The 22569-nt window shown below is 51.9% G+C and overlaps 1 protein-coding gene across 1 annotated transcript; it reads right to left on the bottom strand.

Moving 5' to 3' along the window:
- Window positions 1-5119: 5119 nt before the first annotated feature.
- Window positions 5120-20636, bottom strand: FNDC5 (fibronectin type III domain containing 5). Its single transcript, XM_054292238.1, has 6 exons — window positions 20551-20636; window positions 11533-11648; window positions 11046-11244; window positions 9082-9174; window positions 5881-6014; window positions 5120-5274 (listed from the first exon to the last, which is right to left on the bottom strand). Exons 1-6 carry the CDS (start codon window positions 20627-20629, stop codon window positions 5233-5235), a joined length of 663 nt encoding a protein of 220 aa, XP_054148213.1. The 5' UTR covers window positions 20630-20636; the 3' UTR covers window positions 5120-5232.
- Window positions 20637-22569: the final 1933 nt, after the last annotated feature.

Genomic DNA, 22569 nt, shown 5'->3' with positions numbered 1-22569 from the left:
ACAGTTTTTCTGTCTGTTTGCTCTTAGAGAGTAGCCAAGAGCCCTGCTGATGATTTTTGCTGGAGTAAAACCCAGTGATACCAATAAAAACTGGCTCTGTGTGAGCCCTGCGTGAGCTCTGGCAAAATGCATCACAATTAAAAATTTAACAGTGTTCATCAATGCATTGCAGCTGGAAAACAATGAGGCTGAAATGAAACCCCTGTGTGGGGTTTTTTAATGCCTTCCTCTCAAAAACCAACCAGATCTTTCCTGTAAGGAGGAAGAAATTACATCCTCAAATGGGAAATAGTGGAAGCTGATAAAATTTTGGTTTGGTTTGGGAGGATATTTAGGTGCAGAACGGATCTGGATGGTATAAATAGGTTTTATTTAGGTTTTATTTAGTTAGTTTTATTTTATTTAGTTGGTGGCTTTAAAGGTGAGGGTTTTGTGAGTTCAAAGTGTCAAATGGCATCGTGGGGCTCTGTCATTATTGCCACTCAATGGCTCTGCATCCAGCATGCCCAAATTCCAAGGAAAAATAAAGATTTTTCTGGCTGCCAGCTTTGCTGCCTCCATCTGGGAATCTGAAATTCAAGCTGTGCCTTCCCCGGCTCTGCCACTAATAATGAAGATTCTTCATTTGGAACTTACTTCACCAAAATTGAGGCTGAAGGAGAAACCAACTCCTTTTTTCCTCCAGACGTGTGGGCTGCAGCCCCACCAAGGGAGAAAAGCATCATTTCAATGCCTGAGGTCACCAGACAAATTCAATAGCCACCAGATTTGTGGAGCAAACAGAAAATATTTTAGCATAACAAGCGCCTTGATGGGGCAGCTTTTGAACAAAAGCTGGGAAAGCTGATTGAATTTGGTCAGCCCTGCTTCCAGACGAGGCTGTAATAGCTCATTATGCGTCGTTAGGAAGTTTTTTTTTTGCTGCAAATCTGGGGGAAATTACATTTGGTGGAACATATGGTGTCATCTTCAGCTCTCTCTCCTCGGGAAGCTCGGGCCGTGTTGTGCTGGGCAAAGTGGATGTGCAGCTATTACAGCGACTTGAGGTGGTCGCTGGGGTGAGAGAAAGACGAGAATCTTGTTTCTTGATCAGAAGGCTGGATTTATTGATACATGATATGTAATACATTATAACTATACTAAATAGAGAAGAGAGAAGTTGTAGATGCTTGCTAAGCTAAGAATGGAAAGAAAGAATCTATAACAAAGTTGTGTCCAGGGTCTCTGTCTCCAGCTTGCTCCTGCGATTGGCTCTTTGTCGCAGACATTTTTTCACAGAAATCCTTTCTTTGGGGTTGTGTATCTTCTGGGAAGCAAAGGCCCCAGAAGAAGAATGTAAACAATTGTTATCAGCTGCTGTGAAATGCAATAGGATGCACCTGGGATTGGTTCATGATCCCATGTTTATAATTAAGGGCCAATCACAGGAACAAGCTGGGGACAGAGTCCCTGGACACAGAACTTTGTTATAGATTCTTTCTTTCTATTCTTAGCTTAGCAGCCTCTGCAACCTCTCTTTTTATTCTATTTAGTATAATTATAATGTATTATATATCATATATCAATAAATCCAGCCTTCTGATCAAGAAACAAGATTCTCGTCTTTCTCTCACCACCCCAGCGACCACCTCAGGTCGCTGTAATAGCTCTTAATTATAAACATGGGAACATGAATTAATCACAGGTGCATCTTATTGCATTCTACAGCAGCTGATAATCATTGCTTACATTCTCTTTCTGGGGCTCTTACTTCTCAGAAAATGCAGAAATCTGAAAAAAAAAGATTTCTGTGAAAAAAATGTCTGCGACATGCAGCTGTGCCATTGGCTTTGCAGCGATGTCACCTCTCCCATCCTTGGCAAACGCTGCCACCAGCCGCCTGTTCCTCTCTCCCTTGGCATCTCCATCAGCAGCTGAGATTGTGCTAACACTTTTCCTCCAGTGTAGGTGTTTCCTCCTGGCTTTTTCTTGAAGTGGCAGCGGCTCCAAAGCGCCTCGTGTTGCCGTTTTCCCTGGGAGCAGGAGCTGTGCCGGTGCCTGGTGGCCCGGGGGAGGGGGTGACAAGTGGCTGGGGCTGTGTTGTGAGTTGGAAGGACACGCTGTGCAGGATTGTTTGCTCCACACTTCCTCCCGCGGCTCCTCTTTCTGCTAAACTCGTGGGGGAGGAATCTATTGGTTAAATTGTACTTTGTAGGCATAATATTGCAGCGCTGGCAGGGAGGGAGGAGAGCGGTGCTTAACTCCAAATACACCCTGAGCGTGCTGGCAAAGGGTTTTGTTTGCAGCTGCCTTGTTTGCAGCTATTGTGCCCCCAAATCTCTGCTCTGGTGGTTCTTGGAAATCCACGGGATTCATCCCCAGCCAGCTGGGAGGGTTTTGCTTTCAGAGCTCGGCAGGGAATCGGCCTCGCTGGGATCCCTGGCACAGCAGCCCACTCCCACTTGCTGCTTTTTAGTGTTTCTTGAAACCTCCCTTTTTGCAGCTCCCGCTTCCAACAATGAGTCAAAATCAGCACTCGGGGCAAAAGCACGTGGGGGGAGTGGGTGGTCTGGAGGGTGGGCTGAGCTGTGGCCCAGCATGACTTCTCTCAGTGTGGATTTGGTTTATTTTTGCTTTATTGACTGTAAAACACCTCAGGAGGAGCTTTTGGCAGCTGCTGATGGGAGTGAGGTCTCTGTTCTAAAGATGGGGTTAGTGGCTGACTCTCATGGGTTACAGTGGAATTTAATACCCAGACAGCAGTTAAAGCTTTGATGTTTATGACCCTCAGAACAGCAGCGTTTTAAGTAACTTTATTCTCCTCTAACCTTTTCCTAAAGTGTGGATTTACTCTTCATTTCAATTCATAGGGGTTGGAAAATTTCCTTGAAGGGAATCACTTGGACTGGGTGGTTTGGAGTCCCTGTCTGAGCTGGATTCTGCCAGCCCACATTTGTTTCTCCTCACAAATAACATTTTCTTACTCTCCAAGGCTGCACTTATGGGTTATCAAATGCAAGTTATCAGAATAACCCTGGCACCTCCTGCCACATGTGAATATTGAACTCTGCCCCTCACTGACACTTTAAATTTAATTCTGCTCGACCAAATGAGTGATCACATCTCTGTCAGGAAAGGAATTGCTTAAATCTGTCCCTAGGGAACAACAACTGTGGAAAAAAAGGGATATGGTCTGAATTCCCAGGGACAAGTGGCTCTAAAACAGCCACACAACCCCCAAAGCTGCCAAATTACCAGGCTGGATTTCCTCTGGAGCAGCTCTCTGCCCCAGGATTAGGAGAGAGCATCTCCCTTATCATTTTGCACATGCTGTACCATCTGTCCCAAATCTCCCTTTGTAGGGCTGTGCATTCCAAATGCTATTTCTTCCTTGGGAGATAACAGACGTGGCTGAAGGATTTTGTTAGGTAGGGCTGGGGGTGCTATTTTTGGTGAAAGTTTTTTTAGTCCTGCAGCCAGAACCCTCCCTGGTTTTCTCCACCCAGACACTGAGAAAATATTTAATTTTGTAGTTCTGTTAAAGTTTTAGGTCTGGGAAATACAAAGTTTTAGGGTGTGTGTGTGCTGCTCAAAACAAGTGAATATAAAATAATGAAATTCAGGCATTACAAGGACACAAGAGACGCCTTTAATCTTTTATTGTACATTATAAAATGTTTATTGCTCTGTCTGTATCAGAGGTGGTGACCTCTCCTTCTTGGTGATGGAAGAGTATGTTCAGGCAAAGGATCCTGGAGCCACCTTTGGGGTTGGCCTGCCTGGAAGCAGGAACATCTTCAGGAGAACTTCCCAGTGCCTTTTTCCCAACCCAGCTCTTTGGGAAAAGCTGGTGACAGGGGAAGAGGAGAGATGGCAGCTCCTCACTGCCAGGCTGTTCCTGCTCAGGAACTCCCAACCCAGGCTCCTCCAAAGCTTCCTCAGGCCAACCTCTGATGTTGGCATTTGATGGAACAATTCGGATCCTACCTCATCCCCTAAGTGCGTGTGGAGTGGTCTTGTGGAGGAGTTAAATAAACACAGATACCCCATGGCACACTACAAAGAATAAATCTTTTCCATGTCATGGTCCTGCATCTCCCAGCTTTCCAGAGCACCAGCAATCCCCAGGGATCCTGTCAGCTTACAGACATCCAGCATTTCCTAAGAAAGAGGAAAAGCTCAGCCCTTTTCCCCTCCATCCTCATCCCTTTTTGGGAAGGGCTGTGTCCAGCAGGCTCCTGCCATTCCAACAGGCAGGATGTGTAAGGAGAACCAGCCCTTCCCACACACAAACTTTACTAAAAGAAGCATTTGAAGAACTTAAGCCCTCAAAAAAAAGGCCCCTCAGGCCAGAGCCTTCCACAAGAAACAGCTCCTGCCCCTGGAGACCTTGCATAGCAACCATCAGGTATTTTGTCTTTTTCTGTATTTTTTGTTTTTTGCTGTCTGGCTACATTTTTATGGACCTTTTATCCCATTGGTGGTGGAGTCAGGCCCAGCTGAAAATACCACGAAGAAAATGGTGGAAATTATCCTGGAAGCTAAAGACCAGCTTCTGGTGTCCCCTCATGTTGGTCTGTGCCTCAGCGTTCCCCGATTTTTCTGAGGTGAAGAGCACCAGTGTGAGAGAGGAGAGACAGCAGCAGTGCAGAATGTGCTGCAGCCCAGCTGGAGAGCAGCCAGGGAAGTTCTCCTGGTGGAAATGGGAACTGGGGGACGCTTTTTTTTGTTTGAGACACCCACCTGCAGGACGTGGTGCACGACACACATCGATGAACAAAGCGAGGCCCGAGCGCGCCGCAGCCAAAATTTGGCTTCTCGGTGGTGGAGTTTGCCATGAGCTTCCCTCCATTCCTGCTCACAGAGGGATGTGCCTGATGCCTGGGAGTCCTGCCAGGGATGCAGTGACAGTGAGAAAGACACAACAGAACCTTGTGCATTCCCAAAAACCAGGAAAACTGTCCCAGAGGATGGAGCGTGAGCGTGGGAGATGTTGCTCCAATCTGATTCACAGATCACTCCAGCATCGCTGATTCTTCTCCATCTTTGTTTGGGTTTGGTTTTCTTGTTTTTTTTTTTTATTTTTTCAGGATTTCCCTTCCTGGCCAGGTGTTTTGCAGAAACAGGGATGAGGAGGGAGTGACAATCACGAGGTCTTGTTTTGCAAATCGCTCCGCCAATGTTTCACCTCCCCAGTCAGCACGGCTCAGAGTGAGAGTGAGGCATGGAGTCCATCTCTCAGGTGTCAGGCTGTCATGCTTCAATGATGTTCACTGAGGGCTTGTTTTTTGGAAACTAGGAGAGGAAACAAAGGGGAAAAAAAACGGATGGGTACAAGGGAAAAATCACATCAGAGCTCAGCGCAGTCTGCAGGTTGTGTTTTGTGAAAATTCTCCTTCCCACACCTTCGTGGTGATGAAAAATGGTCAGAGTTGAGGTTTTAGGCTTGTCACTGCTTCTGAACCATCAAAAATCAGTGAACTATTTAAAATACTAAATAAATATGGTGGGAATGTGAACAGAAACACGAGGAGGAAGTTCCATTAATTGAAATAAGTTGGGATAATTTAAAAGCTTGACCTATTTACACTCCGACATTGTGTTACCATCTTTGCTCCTGCTGATTAACTCTGCAGTTAATTACAGCAGCAGCGTCCTCTTTGCCACGTGCTGCTGTGGGAGGACCCGAGGAACTCATTTTTTTTTCCTCCAGAGACGCTCAGATCATCCAGAAACGTGGCTTGAAATCTGATTTCTGGCGGCCACGCAGGATGCTGGAGGTGGGAGCGCAGCGCTGCCGTCCCGATCAGCAGAGCCGTGGGTGTGGAGGGTGTTCCCTTCGAGGAGAGGATTTTGAGCAGAGCTTTTTTTGGGCTGATTTAGCACAAATCGGGCGCTCACCTTGCTCCGCAGCAGGCCCCCGCCCTGGTGCTCGGGTGTGCTGTTCTCCGAGGCGCTCTTGGCTTTCTCCTTGCTGTTGTTGGGCTCGTTGTCTTTGATGATGTCGTATTGTCTGCAGAACAGGGCGATCACCCCTGCCGGGAGAGAGCATCAGCATCACAGCCAGGCTCGGCAGCCCGCAGAGATCACAGATCCCTCTGGCCAGCCTCGGCGGCATTCCCAGTTCCTCCCAGAGCACGGCCAGGCTGCCCTCTGGCTCTTCCCTTCCCTTAATTCAATGCTAAACTAGTTAGACAGGATGACAGAAGATTAATTAGATTCCAGCCTCCCTGTTATGAAGTGTTTTAAGCTCTGCACTTGGACCTCGACCAACGCCAACCCCGTGGTTCAGTGAGCACTGGAGGAGCTGCTGGAATTTCTGCCTGCTGAAAATGTGTCCTCTGCTCCCTGTCCTCTTCTCCTTGTCCTCTTCTCCCTGTCCTTTCCTCCTTGTCCTTTGCTCCTTGTCCTCTGTTCCTTGTCCTCTGTTCCTTGTCCTCTCCTCCCTGTCCTCTTCTCCTTGTCCTCTGCTCCCTGTCCTTTCCTCCTTGTCCTCTGCTCCTTGTCCTCTGCTCCCTGTCCTTTGCTCCTGCTGTTCAGTGAGCATTGGAGGAGCTCCTGGAATTTCTGCCTGGTGAAAGTGTGTTCTCTGCTCTTTGTCCTCTCCTCCTTGTCCTTTGCTCCTTGTCCTTTCCTCCCTGTCCTCTCCTCCTTGTCCTTTGCTCCTTGTCCTCTGTTCCCTGTCCTCTGTTCCTTGTCCTCTCCTCCTTGTTTTCTGCTCCTGCTGTTCAGTGAGCACTGGAGGAGCTGCTGGAATTTCTGCCCAGGGAAAATGTTTCCTCTGCTCCCTGTCCTTTCCTCCTTGTCCTTTGCTCCTTGTCCTCTGCTCCCTGTCCTCTGTTTCCTGTCTTCTGCTCCTTGTCCTCTGCTCCCTGTCCTTTGCTCCTGCTGTTCAGTGAGCATTGGAGGAGCTCCTGGAATTTCTGCCTGGTGAAAGTGTGTTCTCTGCTCTTTGTCCTCTCCTCCTTGTCCTCTGCTCCTTGTCCTGTTCCCTGTCTTCTCCTCCTTGTCCTCTCCTCCCTGTCCTCTGCTCCCTGTCCTCTCCTCCTTGTCCTTTGCTCCTTGTCCTCTGTTCCCTGTCCTCTGTTCCTTGTCCTCTCCTCCTTGTTTTCTGCTCCTGCTGTTCAGTGAGCACTGGAGGAGCTGCTGGAATTTCTGCCCAGGGAAAATGTTTCCTCTGCTCCCTGTCCTTTCCTCCTTGTCCTCTGTTCCTTGTCCTCTCCTCCCTGTCCTCTGCTCCTTGTGCTCTGTTCCCTGTCCTCTGCCCCTTGTCCTCTGCCCCTTGTCCTCTCCTCCTTGTCCTCTGCTCCTTGTCCTCTGTTCCCTGTCCTCTCCTCCTTGTCCTCTGCTCCTTGTCCTCTGTTCCCTGTCCCCTGCTCCCTGTCCCCTGCTCCCTGTCCTCTCCCCTGTCCCTGGAGCTGGCAGAGGAGAGGTTCTGAACCTTCCAGCACCTGCAAATGGGCACCAGCACAAGCTGCGAGTGGAAATTTCCTCCCCCACAGCCCCAGGCACGTGGAGAGGGGAGCAGGGGCAGCCGTGGCACGGAAGATGACTGCAAATGTCTGTCTGAGAAGCTTTTATGTGATGTTTCCACCAAATAACCTCTCTGCCTGCACATTCCAGACACGTAGGTGAAGTGGATCCAGGCAGATGCTGCTTCTCCCTCCTTGAAAAAAATCTTCCTTAATAGCAAAATATATTCAAATCTTCCAGCATCCTGCTCTATAAAACCAGCGTGGCAGTTGCCCCCAGGCTTTACTGATAAACACGGTGGCCCCAATTCTTTCTTTGGGAATGTGGGTAAGCGGCTGATTCCAGGAGAAAAGGCGTTCACATCTGCCACAGCCACTCCTTGTGTGATTTCTTTGGGTAAAACTGACACACAAAGAAGGAAAATGCCATGAAAAACTCCAGAAACACAAGAGCTGAGGCTTGGCTCAGTCCAGAGCTCTGGTTTCATTTGGATTTTCTCAAATATTGTCATACAGGACAGGTGAAAAGCTGGAAGGAGGTTTTTGTGTATTGAGACTTTTTAAAGGACCCATTTGATGTAGAGAGATTTTCTCCACACCCCTTTTGCTTTTTAAATGTAAGTAATTTGTCTGGAAGGGAAATTGTGGGATTAGCAAATTCTTTGTTCCCAGCTGATCCGAGTCTCAGATTATTCTACAGCGGGAGATGAATCAGTTGTTCAGTCACCCCATGTAATTATTCATGATTATTTTCCCTGGCAGGGCATTGAAACTGCGATGTGAACAACTAAAACATGGCATAAATGCTGAAAAAATAATGGCCTAGAGCTTCTGGAAATCTTCTAAATTCGTTTCCATTTTCATGTGATTGTTTGCTTTAGGAATAATTGCTGTCCAGTTTCTAGAGATGCAAATAAGGGGGGAAAAAATTATTATACATGGATCTGATTCAGTGTCACCTGGATTCCTGCATCCCTTTCTGTGATGGGGAAATTTCTGTGGACAATTTATAAATATGAATATAAAATTCATAAAATATAAATATATACATATATTAAATAAATATATACATAAAATAGATATAGATATAGATATAAATATAAATATAAATATAAATATAAATATAAATATGCATAGTGGGTGTGGAGAGCAAGACTCTTAAATCTCTATTTTGCCTGAGCATTGGAATAATTTAATATCCAGAAAATTACTGCAACCTGTAATATCTGAAGGACTCAAGGCATATCTTGTTGGAATTTGGATCCCTGGAAATGTTCCAGGACAGGGCTTGGAGCAACCTGCTCTGGTGGAAGGTTGGGTGGAACAAAATGATCTTTGTGTCCCTTCCAACCCAAACTATTCCATGTTTCTGTGGCTGAGAGCACCATAATCAGGGCAGTCTGGAAAAAAATAAGATTACAGGATTATCCATAGGGAATTGCTTCCATCAAATCCATTTTCTGCTTCCTGGTGGACCAAACTGGAGCTGCAAAACCCAACTTGAGGTGCCCTTACAGTTGGGAATTCTGATTTTTGTGTGTGAGGAAAGGTTTCTTCCATGGTTCCACGTGCAGCCAGGCATTCCTGAGGATATCCTGTGGATATTAAATGTGAGAAAGCTGGGACTGACCTGCCCACATGAACAACACCACAACAATGATGAGAACTTCCCCCGCTCGCAGCTGTTGGTTTTTCTTTGCCATCTCCTTCATTGTCACCTCATCTGCACAAGGGCAAAGAGACACCGTGAGACACAAAGCCTGGCTTAGGAGAGCTTAGGAGAGCTCCTGAGCCCAGGCAGTGTGGCAGGAGCAGAGTTCTGACCCTCCTTGGATTGGGATTTAGGAAGGAATTTCCCCCTGTGAGAGAGGCTGGAATGGATTTCCCAGAGCAGCTGCGGCTGCTCCATCCCTGCAAGTGTCCAAGGCCAGCTTGGAGCACCCTGGGATGGTGGAAATGTCCCTGCTCATGGCAGGGGTGGCACAGGGTGAGCTTTATGTCCCTTCCAACCCAAACCAGGCTGGGATTCCAGGATTTATGCTGTCACACCCTGAGGGGACGGAACCAGGGAGGAGCAGTGGGACAGGGCAGTGTTTTCTGTCCCCATGGCTGCTCTCTCTGCTGTCCCTGTCCCTGTTTGTGCCATCTGCACCTGTCCCAAAGCCTGGCATGCTCCAGCTCAGAAGCATGGAGAGCGTGGCAGGACATTTTTCAGCAGAGCTCTGGGATTCAGAAAGGAGCAGAGCCCTTTTTGCAGGGTGTAATTCGCCTCCTTGGCTTCAAAGCGTTAAGGAGATTACAGTTCAGGCCCCCAGGAAAGGAGCAGTGCTCCTCTTAGTGCTTCCAGATAAACAGCAATTCAGGATTACAGCCTCCAAATCAGGTTAATAAAGAGAGTCAAGGACTCACATCCTCAGAACCATGGCCAAAAGCCCTGGAACAGGCTGGGCCCTCAGCAGGCAGGGGGGACCTGGGTGTCCCCACAGCCCTGTGCTTCCAGGCCCTCTTTGGAGCAGGATTTTTGCTGATAGAAAACCCTCAAGAGCCTGATTTGGCTAAAAAGGAACAAGTGAAGGAGTTTCCAGTGAGGAAGTGCCTGATTTTCTCCCTGGAGATAATGAAAACCCAGCTGGATGTGATCCTGGACCTGCTCTGCTTGACCCTGCCTGAGTGAGGTTCCTTCCAAGCTCATCTTTCTGTGATTTGGCAGAAATATTGAAAATATAAGAAAAGTGGGAGCCTCTGGGTATTTTTTCCCCTGAAACCCAAGCTCAGGAGGTGCTGTGAGTCCCACAGGTGCCCTGTGAGCACAGTGGGATTCCACATGAGTTCCCAGGCTGGCCAGGAACTCCCCCTGGCATTCTCCACTTGTAGGGAGCTGCACAGAGCTGCAAACCTCCTCCTCTTCTTCCTCCTCACCTTGTTAAATCCCATCTGGGATGGGAGAAGGAGTATTTTTTTCCCTGAAACCCAAGCTCAGGAGGTGCTGTGAGTCCCACCAGTGCCCTGTGAGCACAGTGGTGTGCCCAGTGCCATCCAGTGGGCTGGATCCACATGAGTTCACAGGCTGGCCAGGAATTCTCCACTTGTAGGGAGCAGGGCACAGAGCTACAAACTTCCTCCTGACCTTGTTAAATCCCATCTGGGATGGGAGAAGGAGTATTTTTTCCCTGAAATCCAAGCCCAGGAGGTGCTGTGAATTTTCCAAGTGCCCTGTGAGCACAGTGGTATGCCCAGTGCCGTCCTGTGGACTGGATCCATGAGTTCCCAGGCTGGCCAGGAATTCCCCCTGGCATTCTCCACTTGTAGGGAGCTGCACAGAGCTGCAAACCTCCTCCTCTTCCTCCTCCTCACCTTGTTAAATCTCATCTGAGACAGGAGAAGGAGCAGCCACCTCCAGCAGCACCTCCCTGGCACCCTGTGCCCCCTCAGCACATGCTGAGAGGACACCCAGCCCCATGAGTGTTTATCTCACAGGGTTTATGTATTTATCACCTATTTATTCTCCCAGCTCCTCTCACCACACAGGATCCTTGTTCCTCTCTGCAGAGCCCTGTGTCCCCAGGGGCCACGTAGGAACTCACCCACACTTGCCTTTATTTTTAGAGGCTAGTTTCTCAGCTTCCCTGGGGGTCTTGAAGAGGACTGGCTCACTGGCTGGGCTCTGGCCTTGGATGCTGATGGCCTGGACATGCACAATGTACTCAGTGTCCTCCTCTAGGTCCCAGAGGGCACAGGAGCGGGTGGTGGTGTTCACCTCCTGGATGAAGCGCAGCATCCGCACGTCCTTCTTCTGGAAGCCGAGAGAGGAGAGCACAGAGTGGTGGAGAGGCTTCTCCACGTGCATTTGTTGTCACCTAAGGCCACTGATTGCTGCCCTGCCCACCACGTGGATGTGGAGGAACCATCAGGATCCTTCCCTCTCTGCAGCCACCGCTGCAAAGGGGATGGGGGAGCCAAATCCCCGACAGGACCGCGAGGGACAGGACGGGAGGAATGGGCTTAAACTGCAGCGAGAGGATTTGGGAACCACCTGGGGGGAGATGGACATGGCTGGAAGTGGGTGATTCTAGCACGGTACCTGCTGGGAAATTGCAAATCCAATGACAACTTCGTCTTCCAGGACATCCCAAGTGACCACGGCCGAGTTGGCTTTCAGGTGTTTGACTGTGACATTTACTGGAGCCGAAGGGCTGTCTGCAAGGAGGGAGAGCAGAGCCTTGACAGGGACAGGACACACAGCAAGGGCAAGGAAAGGAGTGGGGAAGGACCTTCCTCAGGATCTGTTTTGGATTTGTGACCTGGAAAATGCAGAAACTCCAGGTCTCAATTGCCAGGGTGGAGCTGGGAGATGTCAGCTGAGAATACGAGTTAAATTCCACACAGGTTCAAACTGATAGAGAGAAATTTAAGTTAAATATAGGGAATAAATCCTTCCCTGAGAGGTTGTCCAGAGAAGCTGTGGCTGCCCCTGGATCCCTGGAAGTGTCCAAAACCCGGATGGAGCAACCTGGGACAGCACAAAGTGACCCTGCCCATGGCAGGGGTGGGACTGGCTGATCCTCTGTCCCTTCCAACCCAAACCATTCCACGACCCCATGTGTGAAATACCCAACCCTTGGGGAGAATTTATTGACCACCACAGGCAAGCCCTGAGCAGCTCATTCATGCCATCCTCCCCAGGCACATTTTCCCTGTCACAGCCTGACAGTGACAGCTGGGAGCAAATTCCAGCTCTGCCATGGACGTGTGTGCTCTGCTCCTCAAAGCATTCAGAGGTTTGAAATGCAGGAGTGGAATAACTGTGAGAGTTTTATTTTGTTTTTCCCTGGCAGAAAATGTTCCTTACAATGTTTTGTGGCCGATGTCAGAGCACATCCAGCGAGCATCCACTTTGGAGCTGGTGGATATTGTAATGTGGAAAGGGCAGGCCGGGAGAGCAGGAGCCTGAGGCTCTGTGTTTATTCCCAGTTCCAGAGCACAGCTGAATTTCCAGCAGGATCCTCCCAGCCTTGCCAAGGAGAGCAGCACAACCTCCCCAGGAGCCTCTTCCCGAGGGAGCTGCCCACTCCAAAGCCTTTCCTGGCATCTCAAGGGAAGGTTTTCCCTCCTAGGCTTGGCACAGCTCTTCCAGCTGGACTCTGTTCCTGCTCCTCTGGTGAAATTTCATTCACAATCCTCAGCTTTGCTCTGAACCCAAAGCAGTGAATGCTCTGAGTAGCCCCAGGAGGTCAGTAGGGTGAGGAAGAATCATTTTATTCCAATTTTTATGAGAAATTAATGCTTTTATTTCATGATAACCACCCCTTTGTGGCTGGCACAAAGAGGGGTGCACATGTGCCCATCTCCAGTGACACTTGTTGGATTTATGGCCACTCCCAGGCGCCTGGATGGAGCTGAAAATATTCAAGCTGTGCTGTCAGTGTCTGACATCACTCCTGGTGAATGTTCCCCCTGGGAACAGAGGAGCACAGAATTCCCCAGCTGAAGGTCACTTGGCACAGTGATCCCTGTTCCTTTCACAGCCAGCAGGTTGAGCCTCAGGAATGTGAAATGTCTGGAGAAACCATTCAAGCCAGACTGATTCTCAGTGAGGAAAAAAAGTCACTGAATGGCTGAATTCACACAAATCTAGGACTGATTTTCAGTAAGAAAAGAATTCACTGAATGGCTGAATTCACACAAATCTAGGACTGATTTTCAGTAAGAAAAGAATTCACTGAATGGCTGAATTCACACAAATCTAGGACTGATTTTCAGTAAGAAAAGAATTCACTGAATGGCTGAATTCACACAAATCTAGGACTGATTTTCAGTAAGAAAAGAATTCACTGAATGGCTGAATTCACACAAATTTAGGACTGATTTTCAGTAAGAAAAGAATTCACTGAATGGCTGAATTCACACAAATTTAGGACTGATTCTCAGTGAGGAAAAAAATCACTGAATGGCTGAATTCGCACAAATCTAGGAATGATTCTCAGTGAGGAAAAAAGTCACTGAATGGCTGAATTCACACAAATCTAGAACTGATTCTCAGTAAATGTCCTGGGTTGACTATATGATGCTTTTATCCCTAATTGTTTCGTTCTGTTTGTGCTGAATAATAGGTTTTGTACCTTTAGGACGTATTCCAGAGAGTGAAGTAGGGGAGAAAAAAAGTCACTGAATGGCTGAATTCACACAAATCTAGGACTGATTCTCAGTAAGGAAAGAATTCACTGAATGGCTGAATTCACACAAATTTAGGAGTGATTCTCAGAAGAAAAGTCACTGAATGGCTGAATTCACACAAATCTAGGAACGATTCTCAGTAAGAAAAGAATTCACTGAATGGCTGAATTCACACAAATTTAGGACTGATTCTCAGGAAGAAAAAAAGTCACTGGATGGCTGAATTCACGAAATTTAGGAGTGATTCTCAGAAGAAAAGTCACTGGATGGCTGAATTCACACAAATTTAGGAGGAGCAGCAAGTCTGATTCCACAGAGGGATGTCATTCCTCCCTGATCTAACAATGGAGTCGGAGTTGACCCAAAGCATTCTCATCTCTGCCCTCATGGAATGAAGCAGAATTCCCCATCCTTCCTCTTGAGGATGGCATCCCTCACCATCCTCACCGTCCCTGCAGCAGCAGTGCCAGTGACAAGCCGAGGAAGGAGACAAATCCTCCTCCCCATGCTGGAATCAAAGTCCCTTCCAGCGCCGCCTGTGACACGAGGAAGGGACGTGGGTCTGCAGCTCTTCACCTTCCCCCGTGACTGAAGCAACAAAAGTCGAGTCTAAATTTAGGAAGGGGCGGTCAGCAGACAGGAATGTGCACGGGGAAGCTCTGTGAGTCATGCCTGATGAATTTGCTGGAACATACGGAGGACATGACGGAGAGTTTTGAGGGACGGGAGACAAAACATTCTCCAGCTGCAGCCAAGCACTCGGCCCTTCCCGGCTTGCAGAGCTCAATCCCTCCCTGGTTGTCTTTCCTGGGTATTTTTAGGAGCTAAATTTTAGTATTTTTTTTAGGAGCTACCACTGATTTAGCCGGCTTCAGTTGGAGGAGGGTTTTGAAAAGAGATGAATTAACCCCACAGGAACAGAGAGCAGAGATCACGGGAAAAAAAGCCGGAAAAAGGGAACAGCACTCAGAGTGTTCAGGTCCCCTTTGAAATTTGTGACCTTGAGGGAGGCACAGCATAAAAAGTGTCCGAGTTTCCTGATGGCATAAGATGTGGGGGAGTTGGGAGGACCTTGAAGAGCTGGAGGAGAGCAAAAAGCTCTCCTGGGAAGTGGTGGGAGAGGGTGGAGAGCTGTGAGGCAGGAGGGAAGCACTCAGCAAAGCTTGGAGCCTCCAAAAATGGAATCTGCACGGAGGTGAGGGAGAAATCCCCTGGAGTGGGTGCTCAGGAACATTCCAGAACCTTTCTTTGTAGGAATACCTGAGAGAGGAATGGGGTGGTGAAGTCAGCAGCTCTAAAATTCAGCAGATCCCAATGTGCCTTCCCTTGCTCTGCTACACCCAAATCAGTGGTGCCAAGCCAGCATAAAAACACTAAAAAGAGAATTAAACCGTGTTTGACAGAAATATAAACCCAGGAAAATGAATTTCCTGCTCCCAGAGCTGCAGGGATAATTTAGAACCAACATTTTTCATCCATGAGGTTGCTTCTCTCCCTGCTCCCAAGAGATGAAATGATGAGATCACGACTTCCTAAGACCTAAAAAACTGTTCCAAGATATTCCTCAGGACTTTTGGCTCCCTGGCCCTGGTGCAGCTCTTTGTCAGTGCCAGCCTGGCTGAGATCAGGTGGCAAAGGTGCAATTCCTGTCATTTCCCAGCTGGCTGCAGGGAGTCAGCAGCTCCAGCAGGGCCTTGAGGTGCCAAATGCGAATTTTTGTTTCCTTCTAGAGTCATGTGCAACTCCTGGAAACTTTGCTTCTGTGCCTGTGGCAGCCAGGAAAGCTGCTGGTGTTCTGGGAGTGGGCACAGAGGGTGGGAATGCTGCAGGGATGGCAGGGAATGGCTTGTGGATCAAGGTTTTTATTTTTGTGCCTGTTTATTCCAGAGCTGCTGAGGGCAGCACATTCCTTGTCTGCTCCATTAGGGAATGGTGCAAGATTCCTGGTTTAGCACTTTTAACTTCATTCCAGTGCAGGATGCTGGAGCAAATCCCACCCTCCAAACTGGCTGAGGATATTTACCCAAATTTAGACGGAAAAAAAATATTCTCCTTTTCACGTCAGCAGAAAATCACCCCACCCCTCATTAAGGGAAACCCTGATGACTTCAGCTGAAATCTAGATTTTTAAACATGAATAGCAGCTTAAAAACAGAGGATTTCTAAAACCCCATCTGGTTTCCTTCCCACAGAGTGAGGAATCTGCCATGCCCCAGGCCCGTGTGTCCCAGCCCTCCCCGGTTCCGCCGCACCTGGGGCCCCTTTGGCCGGAGCAGGTCGGAGCCTCCGCTGTGCACCAAGAAATCCTGAGCCCTGGAGATGATCCTGCGTCCCTCCCCCGTGCTGAGAACCCCTCCCAGCCTTCCATTAAACGTTTTCCTCGTTGTTGTTGGACTTTAATTGGAGAGAGAACCCCACACAGGCTTTGCAGCTCATAAGTGGCACGAGGAAGAGGAGCCCCCCCCTGCTTTTCTGTGAGTTGGATCCCTCAAGGGAGCTTTGGGATGGGAAAAAGAGCAGGGAAAAGTTTTGTTCCATCCCACTGCTGCTGTCACCTGGGAATGGGGAGGAGGCTGAATTTTGGGGTGTCTGGTAGGATCAGGGAGGTACCCAGGCCGCAGCTGCATCACTGAAGGAAAGGAGGAACCTGTGGGAATGTCACATCCTTGGGGTCACCTCAGGCCAGCCAAGTCCTGAATTCCACAGGTCTGGAATCAAAGTGTATTTCTGGATTTCTCTCTTCACCCAAGGGGTCCCCGAAACCCCCTGAATTCACCTCTCCCGTGGAGGAGCTTGGAATTGCATCCTTCCCGAGGCTGTGCTGTATTCCCAGCATTTCCCAATTCACTCAGCTCCTCTCCCAAGCAGCTCCTTCCCTGCTGGGAAGGGTTTGAGCTGCCTCAGAGCCCCAGGGACAGGGTCTGGTGAGCTGAGGCTGTGGAGCAGCTCATTCCCTGCTTTCCTGCTGCCCCTTCCTGCAGCAAGCAGTGAATCCCAGCCTCAATTCCCAGCATCTCTTGATTCCTGCACCACAACCTTCCCTGGAGACGCAGGAGATGAAAGGACACGATCCCTAAAATCCATGTGATGTTTTTTTTACCCTTTCCCTGAGTGTGGATTCACACAGAGCTGCTGTTGCTGCTTTCTCTGTGCTCTCCCAGCATGGATCCCCATGCGTGGCTGTAATTGCTTGTGGGTTTTATGGGGTGTGTAGGAAGGGCTGGCACATGGCTCAGCATTCCCAAGGGTTTTAATGAAGGGAGCCCCAGGGGGATGTGTGGGAGCAGGGATCATTCCTGCTCCCAGCCCCACGGGAAGCCGAGCTGTTTGCTAAGATCCAGAGATTTCAAAGAGCACAGAGGCCAACTGGTGGTTCTTGAGCTGGGAAAGAGGCAATTATTCCCTGCTGGCCATTCAGTTCCCTATAAAAATGGGATATTAATAGGCCCCCAGCCCCCTCCTGCCCAGCCCTTGGCTCTGGGGCTGATTCCTCAGGGAGCAGCTGCCCAAACGTGCTGGAAATGCTGCCAGGAGCGTGGAGCCTTTTCAGGGAGCACAGAGACTGTGGCCAGCCAGCCATTGGGAATTCCTTGTGGCTGAAGGAAGGAATATTTCTACCCTGGAGAGTCCCAGAGACAGGCAGGATTCTCTCAGGTCTCCCCGGTGCCACAGTTTGGGTTTAAATGCTGCCCCCTCAGAGCAGAGTCATTCCCATCGTGGTATTTTTGCATTTTTTATCCAGGATTTAAATATCCACAGAGACCTGGGTACCACAGGCTTTTCTAGCTCCTCTTATCCCACACCTCTGAAATATCAGAGCAATCAGGGGGGTGAGGAAGCCTGGGAATTCTCTGGATGCTGACACCAGGCCTCTCCCAGGATTTTGCTGCCTGCTCCCAGCCCAGCTCTGCTCCTGTTTCCCACCTTTTACTGCACACATAAAGGTTTGCAGCTTCATTGCTCCACACATTCCTGCTTTTAACTGAGTTATACTCGACCCAGGCCCTAATTCAGCCTTTGGGCACTTCATAAAACCAGCAAGAGTTTGTTTAGCAATGAACATCCAAAGGGAGAGGACGGATCCAGGAGCAGCACGTGCATTTCATTGCAAGCACATCTCTCTGGGAGGAATCTCCCTTTCCCACAAGCAGAATCCCAGCAGGAAACAGCATTTGGAAGAGGATGGCTCAACCTTGGCTGCCTCTCACAGCACCATCCCTGCTGAGAGCCTGACACCAGGGTGAGAAACCTCCCCATGCCAATTAAATCCCTCCCACGCCGAGCGCAGCAATCAATAAAGCTCTTACGCCATCCCCAGCCAGGCAGGGATCTCCCCAGCCTCTGGGATGGAGGGAGAGGCTGCAGTGGGCTGGATTGTTGTTTCCAAACTGCTGGGAGACCTTGTGCTGCTCTCCTGAGCCTGCTGAGCTTGTGGCTCACCCTGATCCAGAGGTGATCCCAGCTCCTTGGGGAGCTCAGACAGCACCTGGAGTCAGATTGGAGCCTTTGCTGTGCTCTCCTTCCCCCACAGGGCTGGGGGCTGCCTGGGGAGGGGGTCAGGCTGGTTTGAAGTGCCTTCAGAATGCAGCCAGGGGGGTTTGGCACCTTTTCGGGCAGCTGTGAAGGGGCTCCTCAAGCTGGAGCTCGTCCTGGTTCCAAGGGCTGGCAGAACGAGGTTTTACCTGAGCTGTGTCACCTCTGCTCTCCATCTGACAAAAATAAACCTGACCTGAGCTGCTCCACGGGCTGGCACCTCGCAATGAGGCTGTTTGCAAGTCACAGGGGCCGTGGCCTATTTTGGGGTCTCCCATCATCGCCCCCCTGCTCTTTGAGCCCTCAGCAGCGCCCTGAGCCCAGCCCAGCTCCCCTCTCTTCGTTAGCTCGGCCTAATGAGGAGGGGACAAAATTAAATCTTATTCTTGACTTTCCAGCCATCCTGAGTTTCCTCAGGGACCTTCTGGAGCAGGGGGAGTGGTGGGAGGGCATCACCCACCCAGGTGGGATTTGGGGTTGCCCAGGAGCGTTGGTGTGAAGATCATTTCTCAGTCACCTCATCCTCCTGCTCCTGCTTTCCCTCCTCACTCACCTTGGCATCACCTTGGCAAAAACTGATCCTGCCTGGCCAAAATCCCTGAATTCAGAGCGGGGCCTGTGCTCAGTGCCACCCACCAGCCCTTGGCCTGGCATTGCCAGGGGGGAATTTGAACCAGTCCCTCCTGGGAGTGGCAGCTTTAATCTCTCATGACAGGAATTATTTTAAACCCACTCACACAAGCTCTGGGTGCAAAGGGGACAAACCCTGGAGCCTCCAACCCTGCCTGGGAATGATTTCCTCCCCATGGGCTTTTCCAGTGACTCTGGGCTCGTGTGCCTTGGTGGCCTTGTGGGGGCTGGGGACACGGAGCTGGCACAGTGGTGACGCTGCCACTGCCTCTGTGTGACCTTGGGAAAATCACTCAGTGCCCTCATCCCTGGGAAACAGGGACAGCACAAACCCTCAGCCTCACCTGGGAGTGCTCACAGGACCCCTGGCACGGGTGGCACAGGAGGGGGAGGCAGTGAGGGTGCATGGCAGCACCCCAAAGTGACACAGCTCACTGTGAGCTCCTGGGGACGTGGCACTGACAGGAGAATGAGGTGTTTTGGCCACTGACACAACTCCCTGTTTACTCTGGGATGCCAAGCGAGGTGATCCAAGGATAAGGAAGAGCAGGGAAGTGGCCTCGTTTACAGAAACCCCGAGTGCTGTCACAGCTGCAGACGCCTCCATTGTGTTTTGTGGTGTTTTCCTCATCCCTCCCTCCCTTTGGGAATTTTCATTAATCTCCCCAGGTCTGGCAGATGTGAGACAGCAACTTCAGGAGTCAATGCCTGGCCAAGGACGGGTGGCAGAGCTGAAGGCACTCAGGGCTTGCTGCAGCCCCGTGTGTAACCCCAAATGGAACTCCAGCATCTTCGAGGGGTGGCTGGAGAGAAGGAATTTCCACTCCCTGGAGCTCTGCATCCCTAATAATCACCCCCAGCCTCCTGGAATGCAAGACATCCTGGCAAGCAGCAGGCTGCAAATCAAAGCAGCTGTTCCACCAACATCTTAGAGCCAGCCAGGCAGCCAGCCCTCAGCTGCTTTGGGCTGGGGAGCTCCCCTGCCCACTTCACACCCACACAGGGGCTCCTGGGGCCAGCCAAGGCAGGAATGGACTTGGGTCCATCCTGGTAGCTCCAAAATTAGCTCCAGCTCAAGGGAGCACTGCCTTCAGCAAAGATCCCCACTCCATGTGAGCTGCTCAGCTCGGAGGGGTCTGGCATGTGCAAAACCCCTGGAGAGGTGGTTCCTCTGGGGCCACCAGGGTTCCTTTGGGACCACCAGGGTTCCTCTGGGGCCACCAGGGTTCCTTTGGGACCACCAGGGTTCCTCTGTGACCACCGTGGTTCCTCTGGGATCACTGTGGTTCCTTTGGGACCACCATGGTTCTTCTGGGGCCACCAGGGTTCCTTTGGGACCACGGTGCTTCCCCATCATTCTCGGAGCTCCCAGCAGAGCCCGGTTGGGCCCTGGACAGCCGGGAAGGGACACGGACAGAGCAGACCCGGCTTTGCCCCCTCCACTCCGGTTCAGCCCCGTGACACCAACCGGGGCCGCGGCTCAGGTGCCCCAAAGCTCCCCCTGCCCCTCTCCCTCCTCGTTTCCCTCTCGCCGTTCCCACCCCTCCGTCCCCGGGGATGCTGCGAGCTCCCGGCGCTGCCCGAGCCGGGTACCGGGGGCTGCGTGTCCCGAATCGCCGCCTCTCCCGCCCCCAATTCCCGCCAAAGTCCCCCCAAACTCCGGCCCCTCTGCGCAGCCCTGCCCGCTGCCCCCGGGGTCTCTGCCGGCCCCGAACCCGCCCCGCGCAGCCCCGGAGCCGCTCCCGGGCCCGGCCGCCCGTACCTGCCTCCACCGGGCGCAGACCGGCGTAGCTGAAGCAGAGCAGGAGCGCGGCGCCGGTGCAGCCGAGGAAAGGCTCCATCCCCCGCGGCCGCTCGGGGCCGGGCCGAGCCGCTCCGGGCCGGGCCGGGCCGGGCCCCGCCGGCGGCGCGTCCTGCGGGCGCGGCGGAGCCGTTCAGCACCGCGGAGAGCGCCGGGGCCGCCGGTACCGCCGGTGCCGCCCGGTGCTGCCCGGTGCTGCCCGGTGCGGCTCCGCTCCGCCCGGCTCGCCTCGGCTCGGATCGGCTCGGCTCGGTTCGGCACGGCACGGCTCGGCACGGCTGGGCTCGACCGGGAGGCGGCCCCGCCGAGCCCCGGCTCCGCCCGCTGCAGCGCCGGGCAGCCCCGCTCCGGTCCCTCCCCCGGCCCCGGGGGCGGCGGGACGGGGGCGCCTCGGGGCCCCCGCTCCGTGCCTCAGTTTCCCCGGCCCGCCTCCGCCGGGATCCCGGACTGCCGTCCCGGGGGTGCTCGGACACCGGGGGTCCCATCCCGCCGGGAGCAGCGGAGGGGACGTGTCACCATCGGGGTGTCACACAGTCCTATGGGGTCATGTCACCCCGGGGTGTCACACAGCCCTGCTGGACAGTGCCACCATCGGGGTGTCACACAGTCCTATGGGGTCATGTCACCCCCGGGTGTCATACAGCCCTGTGGGGTAATGTCACCCCCGGGGTGTCACACAGCCCTACAGGGACGTGTCACCCCCGGGGTGTCACACAGCCCTGCGGGGCAGCGGGCGCTGGATTCCGAGGGAAGAGGATCCAATTAGCCGTTCCTCCAGGGTAATTAATGGCACCCTCTGATTGATGCTGGCCGGCGATGGGGACAGAATCCAAGTCCCAAATCCTGTGATACAAGAGGGGGACCCTGCTGTGACCTCCCCAGCAGCAATAGGGGTGTCCTGGCCCTTGCTGGCTCTGGGCACAGGTGGCACCTTCCAGCACCCAGGGACAGTGGGGAGTGACAGGGACTCAGGTGGGGAGTGCTGGCTGTGTGTCCCTCCCTGTCTGTCTGTCTGTCCCAGGTGTCCATCTGCCACCTGCCCAGGTGTGCTGGGGACTCCCAGGAGCATCACTGGGGTCCCACATTTATGGCAATCCTGCTTCCTAAGGTTTGGTTGATGGCATGGTGGTTTTTCTCTGCTTTGGACGGAGAAGGGGGTGAATCAGGTGTGGGGGGCTCTGGCTGCCCCTTGCCACCCTCCCCTTGTCACCCTGCCCTTGTCACCCTGCCCTTGCCACCCTCCCTCCAGCCATGCATGGGCACAGTGAGAGCCCCCCCAGCTGAGGAGTCCCCAAAGATCCTTCCTGGACAAGTGACAGACGCCCAAGAAGAGCCAAAATCCTCTGCCAGAGCCAGGGGACAGCCAGGGGACAGCCAGGGGACAGCCAGGGGACAGCCCTGTCCTGCCAAGCCGGTGCCACTCCAGCTCTTTGCCCAGCCTGGGTGATGACAATCCCAGCCCCACAGTCCCTGCTGCATCCAGGGAAATGCCTGTGGTGCCTCCCTTTCATCTCCTGCCTGGCAGCAGATTAAAATTTCATCAATTCAGCGCTGGAGAAGGTGCAGGGGAGGAGCAGGAGCACCAGGAATGGACAGGGGGGGTTCAGATCCTCGCTGGAGCTGCCTGAACTGAGATTGGGGGACCCCACATCCAGGCTGGGCTGGAAGGAGCAGGATTGGGGCACAATGCAGGGATGGATGGGTTGAAGGAGCAGGATTTGGGCACAATGCAGGGATAACTGGGCTGGAAGGAGCAGGATTTGGGCACAATGCAGGGATGGCTGGGCTGGAAGGAGCAGGATTTGGGCACAATGCAGGGATAACTGGAAGGAGCAGGATTTGGGCACAATGCAGGGATATTTGGGCTGGCAGGAGCAGGATTTGGGCCCAGCCATGCAGGGATAACTGGAAGGAGCAGGATTTGGGCCCAGCCATGCAGGGAGTGGCTCCAGGCCAGGCTGCTGCTTCCCCTGGGCCTTC

The sequence above is a fragment of the Melozone crissalis genome, unplaced genomic scaffold (assembly GCF_028551555.1).
Source record: "Melozone crissalis strain CALT ecotype California unplaced genomic scaffold, PUWL_Pcris_2 ptg000108l_1, whole genome shotgun sequence".
NCBI classification, from domain to species: Eukaryota; Metazoa; Chordata; class Aves; order Passeriformes; family Passerellidae; genus Melozone; species Melozone crissalis.
The sequence above is the reverse complement of the archived record's forward strand: the minus strand, read 5'-3'. Positions and strand labels throughout refer to the sequence as shown.